At 38.8% G+C, this 19,128-nt stretch overlaps 1 protein-coding gene across 5 annotated transcripts in view; it reads left to right on the top strand.

The window, feature by feature from the left end:
• The first annotated feature begins 2,466 nt into the window (after positions 1-2,466).
• PNPLA8 (patatin like phospholipase domain containing 8) overlaps positions 2,467-19,128 on the top strand; it is a 38,734-nt gene continuing 22,072 nt past the window's right edge. For 3 of the 5 annotated variants that reach the window (XM_007528293.3, XM_060196409.1, XM_060196408.1), the window contains exons 1-5: positions 2,467-2,603; positions 10,585-11,733; positions 12,032-12,181; positions 14,620-14,771; positions 15,276-15,370. In XM_007528293.3, the coding sequence (XP_007528355.1) occupies positions 10,675-11,733; positions 12,032-12,181; positions 14,620-14,771; positions 15,276-15,370 (1,456 nt within the window). In that variant the 5' untranslated portion in view covers positions 2,467-2,603; positions 10,585-10,674. The remainder of the gene's footprint in view (positions 2,604-10,584; positions 11,734-12,031; positions 12,182-14,619; positions 14,772-15,275; positions 15,371-19,128) is intronic. The other 2 variants (XM_016190502.2, XM_060196407.1) reach the window with 2 other exon arrangements.

Genomic DNA, 19,128 nt, shown 5'->3' with positions numbered 1-19,128 from the left:
ACAGAGAGAGAAACAGATCCAGAGAGAGAGAGAGAGAGAGATCTACTAGAATACTGCTCAGCTCTGGCTGATGGTGGTGTTGTGAGGCATTGAACTTGAGACTTTGGGACCTTTGCTAGTCTTTTTGGATAACCAGTATGCTATCTCCCCTGCCTCCAACCAGTGTAGAGAGAATCTCCCACCCTGGGCATGGTATCTGATCACCTTAGGCTGCCTTTCCTAAGAATCCTTTAAGTTGATTTAGCAATACCCTTCCTTACTCATTATGCCCCCTTTCTTAGCAATTATGAGTACACGATCCACCAATGTGTGGCCCTAAAGTCTAGTAATTTGACTTTTTCACCTTAAAAAAATATAGTATCACTCTAACACTGTTTGGAAGGACATACAATAGTTCTCTCTTTTAAAAAATTTTTAAAGTAACTTTATTTATTTATTTATTTATTGGAAAGAGACAGAAATCAAGAGGGGAGGGGAAGACAGATACAGAGAGACAGAGAGACACCTGCAACGCTGCAACGCTGCTTCACCACTCATAAAGCTTTCCCCCGGCAGGTGGGGACCAGGGGCTTGAACCTGGGTCCTTGTGCATTGTAACATGTACACTCAACCAGGTGCGCCACCACCCGCCCCACAATAGTTCTTTTTTTTAAAAAAACTTTACAATTATCCTACGGGGGGGGGGGCTTTAAATACTCATTTAAAAGTAGGTAAGTCAAGAAGGGGAAAAAGAGTCCAATAGACTTGTAGAAGTTACTTGTAGAACATTACTTTTCATTTTCCTCCTCCCTCCTCTACCCACCTCTAGGGTTAGTTTCCTTTTCCTTTTTTTTTTTTTTTTTTTTACCTCCAGGGTTATTGTTGGGGCTTGGTGCTTGCACTACAAATCCATTATTCCTGGTGGTCATTTTTCCCCTTTTTGTTGCCCTTGTTTATTCTTGTTGTTGTTATTAATGTTGTTGTTATTGGATATGACGGAGAAACAGAGGAGAGGAAAACGGGGAGAGAAAGATAGACACCTGCAGACCTGCTTCACTGCTTGTGAGGCAACCCTTCTACAGGTGGAGAGCTGGGGGCTCAAACCAGTATCCTTACACTGGTCCTTGCGCTTTGCACTATGTGAGTGTGCCTAACTTGCCGGGCTACCGCCCTGTTTCCCAATTTCCTTTTTACTTCTACCAGCTCTGACTTAGTTGCCGGGAGCACTGAACCTGGACTTTTCTATATTGCTTAACTTGTCAGGTCACTTCCAGAGTATAAAGTCATTGAAACATGAAAGCTCATGGCTGAGTTTAAGTTAAAATAATAATAATAATAATAACCTAACAGACACTGAAATGTAAAGTTCATGGAATTGTCATTTCTTCTGAGACTTTTTTAAAACCTTTGACAAAACTGAAAACCATTTTTAGCTCACAAGGGTACAAAAATAGACAATGGACTGGATTTTCTGTAACGACTATTGTTTGCTGCCCTGATTTGAACATAACGTCAGTGTTTATTTATGTATTCATTAAATATCTTTATTTATTGGATAGAAAAATCCAGAAATTAAGAGGGAAGGGGAAGATAGGGAAAGAGACAGAGAGACACCTGCAGCACTGCTTTACCACTTGCAATGCTTTCCCCTGCAGGTGAAGACTGGGGCTCCAACACAGTTCCTTGTGCATTGTAACGTGTGCTCAACCAGGTGCGCCGCCACTTGGCCCCAAATCAGTGTTCTTTTTTCAATAAGGTCAGTTTTTTCTATTTTAAATCAATTTTTATTTATTTATTTTTATTTGATAGCACAGACAGAAATCGAGAGGGGAGGAAGAGACAGAGGGAGAGACAGACACCTGCAACACTGCTTCACCGCTCTTAAAGCTTCCCCCAGCAGGTAAAGATCAGGGCTTAAACCTGGATACTTGCGCATAACAGGTGCACTCAACCAGACGCACCGCCACCTGGCCCCGACAGTTTTTATTATTTTTTGTTTGTTTGTTTTTTGAAGCAGTCCGTGTGGTACCTTTAAGGGGCAGCCTATGCTAATTTCGCAGCCTAATATTCAATCCGATATATGTGCAAGTGTTTTTCAGTGACTACATCGCCATGTCTTGTTAAGCGACAAGGGAAAAGACACACCCAAACCCTCCAGGCAGCTGAGAAGGATAGGATAGGACAGAGCCGGGAGAGGGTGTTTGGGGATGTGAAGCAAGAGATTTTCATCAGCTGACGTAAGGAGGAGGCCCTTAAACAAGCACAACAGAAAGTCCAGGCGGCTCACCAAGCCCCGCCTCTCTGGGCACACGCAGGCTCGTGGCCACTAGCACGTAAGCAATCCTGCAACTAGGCTGCGCTCCTCCGCGCGCCTCTGGGGAGGAGCAGAAGCTGCGATTGGCAGGCAGATCCCGTGGGAAGCGCCTCTCCCACCTGGAGACTCAGGAGGCCTGTGCGTCACTTCCGCCAGGGCGGGACCGCGCTGGGGGTGGAGGGGGGGTGTTGCCCCCGGCTGTTGGCCTTCTGCGGGTATTGGAAGCCTGGCTGGTGCCCGCTGGCCGGAGTAGACATCAGGAGACATCGGGGCGAGGAACAGGGCGTCCTCAGTGCCGACCTGCGTCCCGGTAAGTGGCTTTGGAGCCCCGAGGCGAGATGACAGGGCTAGGAAACAGGGCAGATCGCCCCCAAGCACTTGTTGGGCCCTCGACGCTCCCCTCGGAGGCCGTGTTGGAAAGCAGGGAAGAGCCGGCTTCTAGGAGGTGCCGGGACCGCGGCTCTAAAAAGCGACGAGTCACCGGAAGGCGTCTGCGCCTTCTGGGGCCGCGGGGTGCGCGCTTTCCTCCGTGGCCCAGTGGGCTTTGCCGCCGGGTCTCATGTACTGTTTGGGTTTCTCTTAGTCCCGCCCCGCACTTCCTGTCCCACCCCCCAGCGATGGAGAGCCAACTTAGGGCGGGTCTAGAGAGGCTCCCCTCATGCGGGCGGGAGGGGGTCTCTCCAGCTGCACACACGCTGCTGGATGTCAAAGCCATTTCCCTGCTCTACATCGTTCACTGCTGGTAGTGGGCCCAGGCGATGCTGCTACTGCTACTGATGCATCGTTTCCTCTATCAGCGATTTTTAAAAAGTATTTCCCACATTGAACCATTGAGCTTTTGCTCCCATGAATTTAGATGAGTGCCCCCTTCCCCCAGGTAAAGCCGTAATTCATCCCTGTGTACATTGCTTCCCGTCACTGTCATTGATATCCCTGTTACTGGGAAAAACCGGTTTTCTTGGCCTAATACAATGATGCATTAAAGGAAGTGGGTGACTCCTAGGGAAAAAAACCTAGAAGAGGTCTGACCTAAGGGGTTGCCATATATTCTATTTAAAGCAGTGATTCTACTTCCAGTAACATCCACACCGCACCCTGGTTCCACAGCTCTGATTGTTGACATTTGAAAAGTGACAAATGGTTAAGTGTATTGAGACAAATTCCATTAGAAATAATAAAATACCAATAGTTTTTAAATCCTAGCTTAAAAAAATAGTTTGTTGTGCTGTGAACTGACAGTTTATGTCAATCAGGAGGCAGTTTCAAGCCCTTTGTGATAGTTTTGTTAATTACATTTTCAACATTATTTAATAACTTTTATTAATCAAACTTTTCCTTAATGTCGATCTTGTTTTTCTCTACTTATATATCCAAGATCTTGACAGCAGTTCTGTTTTTACTATACTGATTGAAAGATCATTCATTCACTTGTTTCATATGTAAAGTTGGTAAAAAGTACAGCTTGTACTTTGAGTTGTTTTTATCCCCTTTAGAAATAACAGATAGTACTGAGAGTACAGATTGCTTCATTTGTGAACTTGTATTTGTGGAAAGGTAAGAGTTAGAACTCTTAACCCTAGACATCTGTTCTTCCATGTCTTAGTTCTAGTCTTTTTCCTGTGTCATGTATGTATATAGGTATGTATGTTTGTGTGTGTGTGTGTGAATTTTTTTTTTCCACCAGGGTTATCTCTGGGATTCTGCACCCGTACAACTCCTCCACTCCATTCCTTCCCTCCTTCCTTCTTTCCTTCCTTCCTTGATAGAGGGTGAGACATTAGACAGGGAGAGAAGACGAGGAGGAGAAAAAGCAGGAGAAGTGTACACAGTACTGCTCCACTGCTTGAAAAGCTTTCCCCTGTGAAGGGGCCCATAACTTTACTGTTTTTGCCTGAAACTGACAGCTAACATACAAGTGGACCCAAGTTATTGTCTGGGGAGATGGTGCTGGAATTGTAAAAAGGACTAGAAAGCTGGATCAGGGGAGAGAGTAGCTCCAAATAAGGGGAACGTATATAAATATTGTTAACTATATACCCCATCAATTTGATCTGGAGCCCATATTCATTGCAGGAGCATGTGTAACCTTTATATCCCTGTAGGTCTGAACTCACATTTCGTGGTCACAGCTAGGAACATTCTAGGCTGCACTAGTTTCTGGACCCATCTTTCTTGAGTGGTAGAGTATGTTTTATTTTATTTTAATGGGAGAAAGAGATACACGAGAAAGACCAAAGCACTGCTCAGTTCTGGCTTATGGTGGTGCTGAGGATTGAACCTGGGACCTTAGAGTCTCGGGCATGAAAGTCTTCTGCATAACCATTATGCTATCTCCCCAGCCACAATTTTTCTCTTTTTTCTTTTCTTTACTTTTTTTCTTTTTTTAAATAGAAGGTGAGACACAGGGATACAGAGAGAAACGCAGAAGGAAAGATACCTTCAGCACTGTTCTATTGTTCATCAAGCTTTCTCCTGCAGGTAGGGACCAGGAGCTTTGAACCTGGGTATAGGAACAAAGTATTATGTGTATTCTACTGGGTGCACCATCATCTAATCCATTTCCTCAGATACTTTTAAAAATTTGAATTCAGGAGTCGGGTGGTAGCACAGTGGGTTAAGTACACGTGGCACAAAGCGCAAGGACCGACATAAAAATCCCGGAGTCGCTGCACAAGCGGTGAAGAAAGTCTGCAGGTGTCTCTCTTTCTCTCCCCCTCTCTGTCTTCCCCTCCTCTCTCCGTTTATCTCTGTCCTGTCTAACAACGACGACATCAATAACAACAACAATAATAACTACAACAACAATAAAAAGACAACAAGGGCAACAAAAGGGAAAATTAATTAATTAAAAAAATTGAATCCTTCTGTCATTTAAAATTTTCTCCAAGACTTCTGGTATAATGTTTGATAAGCAAATAAATTATTCCTTTTACTATTATAGTACCCCATTTTTATTTGATTGTTTTGTGTTAAAATGCTTTAAGAGTTTTTTTTTTTTTGGGCAATATCTTTGTTTATTAGAGTCAGCCAGAAATCGAGAGAGAAGGGGATGATCGAAAGGGAGAGAGACTGCAAGACACTTGCTGCCCTACGGCACCACTCACAGAGCTGCAGGTGGGGACTAGGGGCTTAAACCCTGGTCCTTTGCACATTGTAACATGTGCTCAACCAGGTGCACCACCACCCAGCCCCCTAAAATGCTTTTTTAAAAATTATTTTTTATTAGTGATTTAATATTGGTCTGTATAAAATTACAAGACAATGGGTACATTTTCACACTGTCCCCACCACCAGAGTTCTGTGTTCCCATTCCCTCCATTCGAAACTACAGTGGTTCTCCCAAGGTCACTAAAGTGTTTTTGTTTAGCATAGGGCTGCTTTATAAGTTTCCCTATTCCTGTATTTCTACTTGTTTTGTCACTATCTTGTAGGTGTAGTAGCTAGTCTGTAGCTGGAGTTTGCACTTCCTCCTATGGACAGCCCTCTTTTTGCTTCCCTATTTCTAGCTTCTTTGTTATAGCTTTTAATTTTTCTATTAGTGTAAATCCTGATTATGCATTTGCCTTTTGGCTGTTTTTTTTTTGATGATCTTTTTTTTTAATTTTTTAATTTTTTATTTTTTTTCCTCCATGGTTATTGCTGGGCTCGGTGCCTGTACCATGAATCCACTGCTCCTGGAGGCCATTTTTTCCCCTTTTGTTGCCCTTGTTGTAGCCTCGTTGTGTTTATTATTATTACCATTGTTGATGTTGTTCGTTGTTGGATGGGACAGAGAGAAATGGAGAGAGGAGGGGAAGACAGAGAGAGGGAGAGAAAGATAGACACCTGTATACCTGCCTCACCGCCTGTGAAGCGACTCCCTTGCAGGTGGTGAGCCCGGGGCTGGAACCGGTTCCTTAACGCTGGTCCTTGTGCTTTGCGCCACGTGCGCTCAACCCACTGCGCCACCGCCCAACCCCCTGTTGATGATATCTTATAATGGTTCAATTCCTTGTATGTCTTGTAATCTTTGGCTATGAGTTAAACTTTAGTAGTGGTTATTTAGTATGGGAGTCCCACTGCCTTGCCCTTTGAAAGTTATCCTATGTGGTAGGTAGTTTCAGTTCATTATGCCAAAATCCCATGGGGCTCATCCAACTCTGACTAGTTTTCATTTGTTTAGAGTCTCTGCACATCAGAGATATATATATACACACACACACAGAGCCATGCCTGTGATTTTTCTTAAAATTGTGGACCCTCCACTGTTATTATTCCCTTATTATGATAAAATAAGAAATTTTCCATCCCCACTATTTTTATTTACTTATTTTTCTTTCATTCTTTTTTTTTTCGACACCTACAGACCTGCTTCACCTCCTGTGAAACGACTCCCCTGCAGGTGGGGAGCTGGGGGCTCGAACTTGGTCCTTATGCTTCACACCACATACACTTAACCTGTGCTACCGGTTGTGCTACCACCCAACTCCCTTTATTTATTTTTCTTTATTGGGGGATCAGTGCCTTAGAGTTGACAATAAATACAATACTTTGTCGATGCATAACATTTCTCAGTTTTCCACACAACAATACGACCCCCACTAGGTTTTCTGCCATCATGTTCCAGGACCCAAACTCTCCACCCACCCAGAGCCTTTTACTTTGGTGCAATATACCAGCTCCAGTCCAAGTTCTGCTTAGTGTTTTCTGATCTTTTTTTTTTTTTAACTTCTGCCAGTGGGAGAGATCATCCCATATTCATCCTTCTGTTTCTGACTTATTTCACTAGCATAAATTTCTTCAAGCTCCATCCAAGATGGGCTGAAAATGGTGAAATCATCATTTTCACTCTGAAAATATCCAATAGTTTTAGTTTATCTCTTCATTTTGCTCCTTCATTTCTTTTATTTTTTTTTAAAGTTCTTACTTTTCTTTTTAGTTTGTTTTTTATCTTTATTTATTTATTGGATCAAGACAGCCAGAAATTCAGAGGGAAGAGGAAGAGAGACAGAGTGACACCTGCAGCCCTGCTTCACCACTCGTGAAGCTTTTTCCCTGCAGGTGGGGACCAGGGACTCTAACCTAGGTCCTTGTGTATTGTAACGTGTGCACTCAACCAGGTGTGCCACCCGGTCGGCTCCCTCAATTTTTTTTTTATTGATTTTCTGCCTGGATGATCTGTCAAGCTGAGAGAGTGGGGTGTTGAAGTCCCCTACTATTACTGTGTTGCTATTAATATATTGCTGTAGCTCTTTCCATTTTAAATATGATGTATCTTGCTGTCTTTAAGTCTGGGTTAATTTGTTTGGGACCCTCTGGGCTTTTTGAAATTTTATGTCTTTGATGTTGTGTAGACTAGAGAAGTTTTCAGCTATTATGTCCTGAAGAATGCTTTCTTCCCTTCCCTCTCTTTTTTCCTCTGGTAAGCCAGTAATGCATATATTGTTTCTTTTGAAGTCATCCCATAGGTCTCTGTTGTTGTTTTCAGTATCTCTTAATCTCTTTTTGAGATATCTTACTTCTTTCTTAGTTTTCTCTAATTCCTCCTTGATCTTGCTAATTCTGTTTTCTGCCTCATTTGTTCTATCCTCTCTCCCTTCTGTTGTTTTCTGTAGCTCAGCTGTTTTATCACCCTGCTCTGATACTGTATTAGCTTGTTGAGCTAGTTGTGCTCTTAGCTCAGCTATTTCAGCTTTCAGCTCTCTAATTACCTTGAGAGAGCTGGTGTTTTCTTTCAGAGTCTCATTTGTTGTTTCTGCATTTGTGATGACAATTCTTTTAAACTCTCTCCTCACTCCTGTGACTAATTCCTCAATTAGTGTTTGGATATTGATCTCATTCATCTGTGCTTCTACCTTTGAGGGGGTTTAGCTGGGCTTTTGTCCTGGTTCATTTCTCCAGTGTTCTTGGTTTAACCATTGTATATAGTGTGTTATGAGTTGCCTCTGTCTCTGATTTTCAGTTCACTGATCACTCTTGCCTAGATTGACTTGTGTCTAAGCAAGGTACTTAAAGAGTTCACAGTGTGGAAATTAACAATTGTTTCAATGTTATCTCAACTCCTGAGCTGAAGCACAGTGGCTGTTAAAGCTCTTTTGTTCTTTTTCTTCCCTGTAGGATATGGGAGCCTGAGGGATTTTTACCTCTTAATAGGCTTTTTACCTCTTAATAGGCTTCTTAGCTTAATCACTCCTCCTGACCAAGAGATCAAGCAGGGTGGGGGAGAGATAGCACAGTGGTTATGCAAAGAAACTCCCACAGTTCATGGATCCAAAGCTCTAGGCTCAATTCACCTTCACTGCAGCCTGAACCAAGCTGGGCAACACTGTTAGGCCCTGTGAGTTCCTAAACAAGTCCTGTTTATAGTCTGTGGGTTCTAAGGCAATTATTCACTGTGTTCTAATTAGGAGAACCATGTGGAGAGGCTACCACTTTACAGCCCCACCACTAGACCACCACTACACTAGGGGTATAGATCTTCTCCTGAGTTTCCTGGTCAGTTCTTTGTCCCCACCCCACGTTAGCACAGGGCCTCCCCTCTCCTGCTCCAGCTTCTGAGGACAGTAGCAATGGAGACTCACAGTTGCATTTGGTGAGTCTTAGGGGAGTCATCTTCTCCCTTCAACATTCTTTTTGTTGGTAAAACAGACTGGAGGTGGCTCCTCAACTGGCAAACTGCCAGAATGTTACCAGCTGCTCTGGAGTTCATACAGGTTTTAGACGCAGTAATCTCTCCTTAGGTGCCTCTCTATCTATGAGCCACATATGTTTCCACTCACTGGTAAGTTGGTGGGTTCCCAAAGTAGTCCCAGTCTCATCTTATTGCTGTCTCAGGTGATCTTTGTTATTAGATAAATCTTTAAAAATATAATTTAACACCTGTATGTTTGTGCATCCATTTTCACTATTTTTAAGTATATACCTCACTACTGTACTATCGTTCTTCCCCTGCCCTTCTCCCTCTCTCTCTCTGTTTACCTGAAAAACATGTTGACCAGGAGCAATGAAGCACCAACAACAGCAACTAGATATAAATATTTATCTTTTAAATATTTATCAGATATTGTCAAATTGCCTTTCGTCCTATTTTTCCATCCCCTTATCATTGCTTGATATTTCTAGTCTTCTATGTTTTACCAATAAAAAGAACAGAATAATGTGTTTTAATCTGCATTTTTGAGGTGAGGCAGTGGTGTACCCAGTAGAGTGTACACATTACCTAGGTTCAAGGCCCCATCCCCTTCTGCAGGGGAGAAGCTTCACAAATGGTAGAACTGTGCTACATGTGTGTTTCTCTTTTCCCTTTTTGCCACCCCCCCATTTCTCTCTCTATCATAAAAAAAAAGCCACCAAGAGTGGTGGAGTCGCAAAGGTACTGAGCTCCAGTGAATACCTTAGTAGGAAAAAAAATCTACATTTTTCTTTAATATGATGTTTACATAATTTCACTCCTTGTATTTATTCTTCTATAACTGTTTATGTCCTTTGCCTATGTTTCTTTTAAAAATTTATTATTGACTTAATAATGGTTTGTAGGCTTATAAGATAACCCATGAACACCATTCCCACCACTAAAGTTCTGTTGCTCCCCTCTTCTCTCCAACAATAACCACTATAGTTCTCACAAAGTCTGAGAGAAATCTGGTTACTTCTCCCCTCAATTTGCCTATGTTTCTATTGGATTAGCCTTTCTTTTCTTATTTATATGTGTTCTTTCTATATTATGGTTATGAACCCCTTGCCCAGTAGATGTTGTACATTGCTCTCTTAGTCTAATGTCTGTGATTAAAAAAATAAAACACTTGTAGTGGGATAGTGAAATCTTTTTTACATGATTGTCTCTAGCTGTATCTAGATGGAGAAAGTTCCTTAGTATCCTATGTGTATTTGTAGTCTCCACATCTAGCAACAGGTCTAGTATAGATTAAAAATTCTTTGTTTTTTTTTTTTTTTTTTGCAATGAATGAAGTATAAGCCTGATCCTTTTTTCAAAGAATTTCATTTCATCTAGTGTCACATAAACTCTTAGGAATTTAACAGCAAGGGGGGAAGCATAGTTTTCTATATTATGTGCTGTAACTGGCTTCCCTAAATTAATTCTCAGGGAACATCCTACATCACTTTTTTCATTGCCTTATGTATTGATAGATTAATTAACATAAGAAGGTGAGCTCTGTAACTACCATAGTGTCTATATATTACACTATGTTATTGTGAAACAAGTTGCTGAAGTTGTAAGTAATATATTTTGTGTTGCCTAACCCAATTTCAGTTTTACCTTGATCCTAATTTTTTTTTTCTTGCCATTTTAGGTAAGACCATGAATTATGGCATTTCTTAAATGAAGCATTGAGGAATGAAGTGAAAGTCATAACATATAGAAAATAAGTGATTTTTAAGTTATGTCTGTTAATTTGACTATAGATGTATATATTTACCTCCTTAGTAATGCAAGAAATCTTTGTGGAAAGCAGAGAAACAAACAGCTGCATTTCTTGTGCTCATCTAAATATTACTGGAGGATAAGCCATATCAGTCTTCAAAGAGGTTTTCATACAAGCAAAATAAGATGTAAATGGATCAAAAGTGAAGCATATTCATGTAGTAAGAACTGTTACTCACCAAGAAACCATGCTTTACATATTGGAATTTTGAAACTTAGTACTTCTACTCCCAAGGGACTTACAAAAGTGAACATTCGTATGTCCCGTATTAAAAGTACTTTGAACTCTGTTTCAAAGGCTGTTTTTGGCAATGAGAATGAAATGATCTCACGTTTAGCACAATTTAAGCCAAGTTTCCAAATATTAAGAAAAGTATCAGATAGTGACTGGTTAAAACAGAAAAATGTTAAACAAAGTATTGATTCTCTGAAAAAATATAGTGAGAAATCTGCAGGAAAGAGTTCTCTTTCAGAAAAGGAAAGTCACATTGCAGATAAAGGTGAAGATATAAGTAATCGAAGCCCTTTCCGCTACACAAACAATTTAACCACAAAATTTGGAGAATCATTCTGTTATTTATCAACTCATATTAATTCATACTTCAAACGTGAGGGGAAAATGTCTGAAAAGAAGGAAACTAAGCATACCCAGAATAAATTAGAACTTGAAGATAAAAAAGTTGAAGAGAAATCCAATTCTCTAGATCCTGATGTCCTGGTTGATAAGAAAGTAGACTCAGTACCTTCTTTACATACTGTGGACAAGCCTGAAAGTTCCAGTAGGATACCTGAAGTTCTTCCAGTTTCTACCAAACAGAGTATTGCCAACTTTCTTTCTCGCCCCACTGAAGGAGTACAGGCTTTAGTAGGCGGCTATATTGGTGGACTTGTCCCCAAGTTAAAGTATGATTCAAAGCCTCAACCAGAAGAACAGGAAGAGACTGACAAAGCAGAGCAAGCTGTCAGCAAAGACAAAAAAACAGAGGAGAAAAAGCGCTTATCCCTTCAACGAGAAAAGGCAAGTCATGCTTTAGCATAGTTAATATTAGTAATTTTGCTCAAATGTGTTCCATTTCCTGATGGAACCAAAGGAACCTTAATAATATTCCAGGGCCCCTAAAGCAGTTTCATTTCTTATTTTCAAGAAATCATTTATTTTATGAAAGAAGCAGAAAGACGACAGAGTAGCACTCTGTCATATGTGGTACCAGGTATCATACCTGTGGCCTCACTGCAAAGTGCTCTACCCATTGAGTTGTTTTCTTAACCATAGCTGTTTCACATTCTGATCATGTATTTTTAATACGTCTTTTTAGATTATTGCAAGAGTGAGCATTGACAATAGAACCCGGGCATTAGTTCAGGCATTAAGAAGAACAACTGACCCAAAGCTCTGCATAAATAGGGTTGAAGAACTTACTTTCCATCTTCTTGAATTTCCTGAAGGAAAAGGGGTGGCTGTCAAGGTAATTCTTTTTTTTTTTTTTTGTCAAGGTAATTCTTATTTATTAAACCTGGCTTTGTCTTGGGTTAAAAAGGACAACAAACTTTTTTTTTTTCCATTTAGAAAGCTGTGCTTTTCTTTTTCTGTTTCTTGAGACATGTTTAGGAAATTAATTGGAAGAAAAATAAGGGTAAGTTTATTTAGAAGAGCAATTTTGGTTCAGGCACACATATTTTAAAGGGACAAGGAGTGAAAAAAATACATTATCTGAGAAATCTTATGCATGTACAGACTATTGTATTTACTGTTGAATATAAAACATTAAAAAATGCATTATCAACCCCATCTGTCTTCTAGAGGAGGCAGGGAACAGTCTCAGCTGACTGTCACATCAAGAAGCAAAGGAGTGCCTTTCATTTTTTAATCTGTGGCTTTTTGAAGTTCTTATCATACCTGAGATTTTATCAGTAATTGCCCATTTATTATGGTATATATTTGGTTAAATCCTTTTTTTCTGTAGTATAAATTTGTTAGTACTTATATCTATGCTTTGACATTAGTCACTTTAAAATAGAAATTAAATCTCAGAAAGTTACTTAAATTGCCTAGTAGCCACGAAGTTTTTTTTTTATGCAATGCAGATATTTAAACTATGTAATTGTTCTTGAATACAGGAGGTGAAGTGCATAAGTAAAAACATTACTATTTTTATTTTATGTTTTTTTGTATTTGAAAGTCTAAAAAGTATAGTGACCTTGTTGATAGTTGCATTAATAGTCATATTAATAAAGCAAAAGCTTTTCTCTTTTTAATTTTTTTTTAGCAATAGCTTTTCTTTGCTTAGACTTTAAACTATGAAGTAGTAAAGATAATTTAGGCCAATGTGAATAGACTATTAAGAGCAATGCTATGAAATATAAATAATTTATTTGAATTTCTTTAAATCAGTGCTAAGATAACATGTAGCATTTAATAAATAATTTAAAACATCACATAACTAATAATGTTAGTATTTTATTAGAGATTTGTTATTGCATATTTTTAGCTTTCCATTCAGAAAACTACAAATTAATTCATATCTGTGTAACTTGTGGTTAGCCATTTTCTGAAAAATAACAGACTTTTGAATAATGACTCCTCTTTTTTATATTTTGTAATATATACATTGCTAAACTTTAATATTTCATTTTCATATCACTTGGGGTTATCTCCCCTATATGTGCAATCTCTTACCTATGAGGTAAAGATTTCAAATGTGCATATACAATTTTAAGTTTTTAAATACAATTTTAAGTATATTTCACACTTCAGTGATGTACTAGAAGAGATCTGAAATCTACATAATCGAATATACATTTAAACTGTTTTGTGTGTAATGTACATATAGTTCATTTATTTTAAATTACTTTTTAAACTTACTTTTATTATTGATAACAGTGTTATCACTGGGACTCAGTGCCTGCACAAGAGATCCACTGCTCCTGGTGGCCATCCTCCCCCCCCCCCTTTTTTAATAAAGACAAATTCAGAGTGAAGAGGTGATAGGGAAAGAGAAACAGACACCTACATCATTGCTTCATCACATATGGAGCTTCTCCCTCTGTGCTGGTGGAGACCAGGGGTGTGAACCCAGGTTAATTTAGGCATCGCCTGTGTGCTCTTTGGGGTGCGCCACTGCCCAGTCGCTGTACGTACAGTTTTTAGTATAAAGTTCAGTCAACTCTTTAACAAACCTAACACTTCCATATTACTAGCACTCTGATGAGCAACAGAACTTAACAGGTGTTCTTGAGACCAGCATTGTTCAGTTACAGTTAAAATATATTTGATTCGTGATCAAAAAGGGACAAGGACAAGGGAGACAGCATGATGGTTATGCAAAAGACTTCATACCTGAGGCTTTGAGGTCCCAGGTTCAAGCCCCAGCACCACTATATGCCAGAGCAGAGCAGTGCTCTGGTCAGGGTCTCCAGATATCCTCCCCTTCCACTCCCTCTCATTCTCTCTCCCTCTCCCTTCTATTTCTCCCTCTCCCTCCTCTCTCTATATCTCTTTCATTAATAATAAAATATTTTTAATAATAATAAAAAGAGACAATATGAGTGATAAATTGGGAAATTATCTTATTTTCTGAAAATTAAATTCCGTAATCCTGGGCTACTGACCATGGCACATTTTGTTGTAATGAAGCTTTGTATATTTCTGTTGAATTATATTTTCTCTTAACTCTTAAGTATTGAATACTTTCAAGGAGAAACTTGGATAGATGTTGATTTGTGTCCTTGTTATTAGGACAAATATATACTTATATGTCAAAAACTAATCTGTCATTTAAAAATGAGTGAAAATTAGTAAACACTGGCACCTTGATTATGTGATGATCTGTATGTGTTAAGCATGATCACATATTTTAACTCTTAATTAAAAAAAGCAACAAAATATTTTTTTCTCTCTATGAAGGAAAAAATAATTCCATATCTACTACGATTGAGGCAAATTCGAGATGAAACTCTTCAGGCTGCGGTTAGAGAAATTTTGGCATTAATCGGTTATGTGGACCCCGTGAAAGGAAGAGGAATACGAATTCTCACAATCGATGGTGGAGGAACAAGGTAAGGCAAGAAAAAATTATTTTTATAATAATTGGTGGATTCATAGTGCCCCAGTGATAACATTAGAGGCAAAAAAAAAAAAAAGGATATAAAGACAGTCAACTGTGTATTAATAAAGTGAAACTAGACTTTTGGTGGTGATTTTGTAGCATATACAGATGTGGAATTACAGTGTTGTAAAACTGAAATTGTATAATTAAGGCAGTGTAATTTCACTAAGAAAATATCTTACATGGGCATATATTTGTAGTCTTATTTAAAATATTTAAAGTAGTGTCAATTGAAAAATGTGTTGCCAAAATGTCAGTTTTATAGCATTACCTAGGTGATTATTTACAAATGAAATCCTAAAGATGCTGATAATTTCTTTCTGATGATAATTTATATTATTGATTTCATTATTAGAATATTCTCTACAAAAGCAATTTTTGGAATTACCTTATTTAATAACTTTATTTTCTTTGAAGCTTTAGTACTCATTTTGTCTTTACTCTTTACCTATAGGGGTGTGGTTGCTCTTCAGACTCTACGAAAATTAGTTGAACTTACTCAGAAACCAGTTCATCAGCTTTTTGACTACATTTGTGGTGTAAGCACAGGTAACTGTCACGTGGAAGTAATTATTACAACAATATGTTAAGAAAAAGTATGCCTTGTACTCTTTTTAAAATATATATTTATTCTCTTTTGTTGCCCTTGTTTTATTGTCATTGTTATTGATGTCATTGTTGTTGGATAGGACCGAGAGAAATGGAGAGAGGAGGGGAAGACAGAGAGGGAGAGGAAGATAGACACCTGCAGATCTGCTTCACTGCTTGTGAAGTGACTCCTCTAAGGGTGGGGAGCCGGAGGCTCAAACCAGGATCCTTACTCTGGTCCTTGTGCTTCTCACCACGTGCGCTTAACCCACTGCCGCTACCACCCGACTCCCACCTAATACTCTTTTTAACTTGGACTAAAATCAGTCACTCTTTTAAATGGTGTAGATATCATTTTTCGATGATGAATAATCCTTTGGTTTACTTAGTGAACTCCTAAAAAAACATTTATTAGGAGTAATTTAATTATCAAATATATTTCAATGTATTTTTCTTACGTTTTTAATGAGTCAGATTGACATGTCTAAGTTAATGAATCTGTTCCTTTATGGCATAATTATGGCAAGGAAATAATGCACGAAAGGTATATATTCAAATTGTGCTTGAGCCAATACAACATAAAAGTTTTATTAATATTTACTTTTTTGTGAGAGCTCCTATAAGGAAATTGCTTCTTTTACTGTATGAGGCTATTATTGTAGAAGCCAGAACTTACACTGACAATTGTGATAATCCATGTTTTTTTTTAAAATTTTTATTATCTTTATTTATTCGTTAGAGAAAGCCGGAAATCAAGAGGGAAGGGGGGGATATATAGAGAGACAGACAGACAGACAGACACTTGTAGCCCTACTTCACCACTTGCAAAGCTTTCCCCCTGCACGTGGGAACTGGGGGCTTAAACCCAGGTCCTTGCACACTGTAATGTGTGCACTTAGCCAGGTGGGCCACCACCTGGCCCCACAACCCATGGTTTTAAAACTACTTTTTAATATTGCTATTGATATACAATTAAAATTATAGTTTCATATTTTTATAGAGATAGGATATGGTTATGCTGAATAATTTCTTTGTTTTTAATGACACCACCAGACAATTTTTTGTGTTTTGTTTGGTGTTTCTACTTCATTCTACATCATCTGTCTCACCTATCTATCCCTCCCCACCATTTCCCACCCCATCTCTGTGTGTAAGGTGAGCTTCTCAATATATCCATACTTGTTGCTTACTTCTTAGGCAACACTCAAGGATTATTTAATATCCTTCTGTATATTATGCTGCTGGACCTGATAATTTCTTACTGCATGTTAATTAATCTTGATATGCTTTTAATTCTGTTCCCATTTTTTATTCTTTTGAATTATAGTAATATTTCTAATGACCACAGACATCAACAAGATAAAGTTATTTCACTATACTATTTCTATCAAGTATAAAAAAATATTCTCATAGGGCATATTAACGGATACTGTGTTTCCTATAATGTTCCACTGAAACCTAAACCTTAGAGATTTAACACAAATTTAACCTAAATTTTAAAAATGTTAGGCAATTGAAAATTAAATGGATTTCTCTATAGAGGGACTTGGGGGATCATTTCTCATGTTAAAATGTATTCTTACTCTCAAAGTACTGAAATAGCATGCATATCCCAAATTGATTTCACTGTAGCAACTTAAAGGATTTTTTTTTTTTGCCACAATAGTGTTCTCTGCCACTATTTTTGTTAAATTTTGAGGTACTCATAGCAGTTCTACTATTTATATATTTCCATGGGTCTGCCTTTTGCTTAGGCATCATGCTTATTGGTTGGTACTCAATAAAGAGAATTTTAAATCCCAGGGATTCATCTATGGAATAAAATATCAGTTTTTTTTATTAATTTTTTTTTAAGAAAGGAGACATTAACAAAACCATAGGATAGGAGGGGTACAACTCCACACAATTCCCACCACCCAATCTCCATATCCCATCCCCTCCCTAATAGCTTTCCCATTCTCTATCCCTCTGGGAGCATGGACCCAGGGTCCTTGTGGGTTGCAGAAGGTGGAAGGTCTGGCTTCCCCGCTGAACATGGGCGTTGACTGGTTGGTCCATACTCCCAGTCTGCCTCTCTCTTTCCCTAGTAGGGTGGGTCTCTGGGGAAGCTGAGCTCCAGGATACATTGGTGGGGTCTTCAGTCCAGGGAAGCCTGGCCGGCATCCTGATGGCATCTGGAACCTGGTGACTGAAAAGAGAGTTAACATACAAAGTCAAACAAATTGTTGAGCAATCATAGACCCAAAGCTTGGAATAGTGGAGAGGAAGTGTTGGGGGGGGGGGGTTACTCACTGCAAACTCTAGTGTACTTCTGCTTTCAGGTATATATTTTGCACTAGTTTATGGATACATGTGAACATATGCTGTATCTCACGGAACCTGGTCTATAGGTTTTGGGACTTTGTTAGGAAGTGAACCACCTGGGATGGAATTAGAGAATACTATGAAAGGAAAGGTCTCACCGGAGTAATGAAGCTAAAGGGTTGTCATTCCACATGTGAAGTCTCTGGACACAGTCTGAAGTGAAGCATGTTGAGGTGGCAATTGTTGTGTTGATTAGGTTGCGATCGGCAGATGCAATATTATTTGATATGGATTGGGAGAGGCATTTGTGAAAGTGGCCCTACCCTAAGGTTCCAGGACTGAGGGAAATAAAGGCTCTATAGTGGAAATATGAGGTTCCTGCTATCTTAGGATGTAAAAAGACAATGGATAGTTATTGTTATCATCACATTATTTGGTAATTGGGTTAACTTTGAAAAGTCCCTTTGTTAGGGTTTGCTGTATAATACCCAGTATCTTGTATATAGCTGTGCCACCGGTTGCTTCCGATCTACTTGGTCTAGGCTTTTGAGAGAGTCCGCATATCAAATACACAGCCTATATATTAAAAAAGACTGAGTCTGTGTTTTAAAAACTTCAAGACATACAATTTTCCCCCTCTCATATTAATTAACTAGTGATTTATATGACTACACTTTAATAGGAGTGTACATAAACATCATTCCCACCACTAAAAGACTGTGTCCCATCCCACCAACTCACCCACCGACCCCCCACCGGCCCAGGAAGCTGCATGTCTACCCCTCACCACAGGGTTTTTACTTTAGTGCCCTACTTTCAATTTAGTCAGATCCTGCTTTTAGTTTCCCTTTCAGATCTTCTTTCTCAACTTCTGTTGATGAGTGGGATCATCCCATACTCATCTTTATCTTTCTGACTTAGCTCACTTAACATATCAATTTTTTAATAGTACATTTCTTTTTATCAAAATATATCTATTCCTTTGTGTCTTCTAGCTTATACTAATCTTATCAAAGTGCTAATAATTTTCCTTTTCTTTTTATTATTCTGTTTTTTTGGTTATCACTGACTCTTCATCTTTCCAGGCTTTTTCAGATAGAGACAAAGTTAGAAAGATACTGAAGCTTTCTTCATTAGGGAAGCTTGAACATGGGTCATTCCTATGACAGTGCAAACATACTATCCAAGTGAGCTATTTTGCTGGCCCTCTTTATTACATTTTATATGTTCCTAAAGTACAAATTTTGTTTGTACTTAGTTAATATTTAAAGTTAATAACACTGTATTTTGTTAGGGATAGTATCCTTACCAGTTAAATAAAATTAAGTTTTTTTTTTTTTTTTTTTTTAATCAGCACTGCTCAGCTCTAGCTTATGGTGGCGTAGGGGTTTGAACCTGGGACTTTGGAGCCTCAG

Source organism: Erinaceus europaeus, chromosome 8 (genome assembly GCF_950295315.1).
Source record: "Erinaceus europaeus chromosome 8, mEriEur2.1, whole genome shotgun sequence".
In the NCBI taxonomy this organism is placed as follows: domain Eukaryota; kingdom Metazoa; phylum Chordata; class Mammalia; order Eulipotyphla; family Erinaceidae; genus Erinaceus; species Erinaceus europaeus.
The sequence above is the reverse complement of the archived record's forward strand: the minus strand, read 5'-3'. Positions and strand labels throughout refer to the sequence as shown.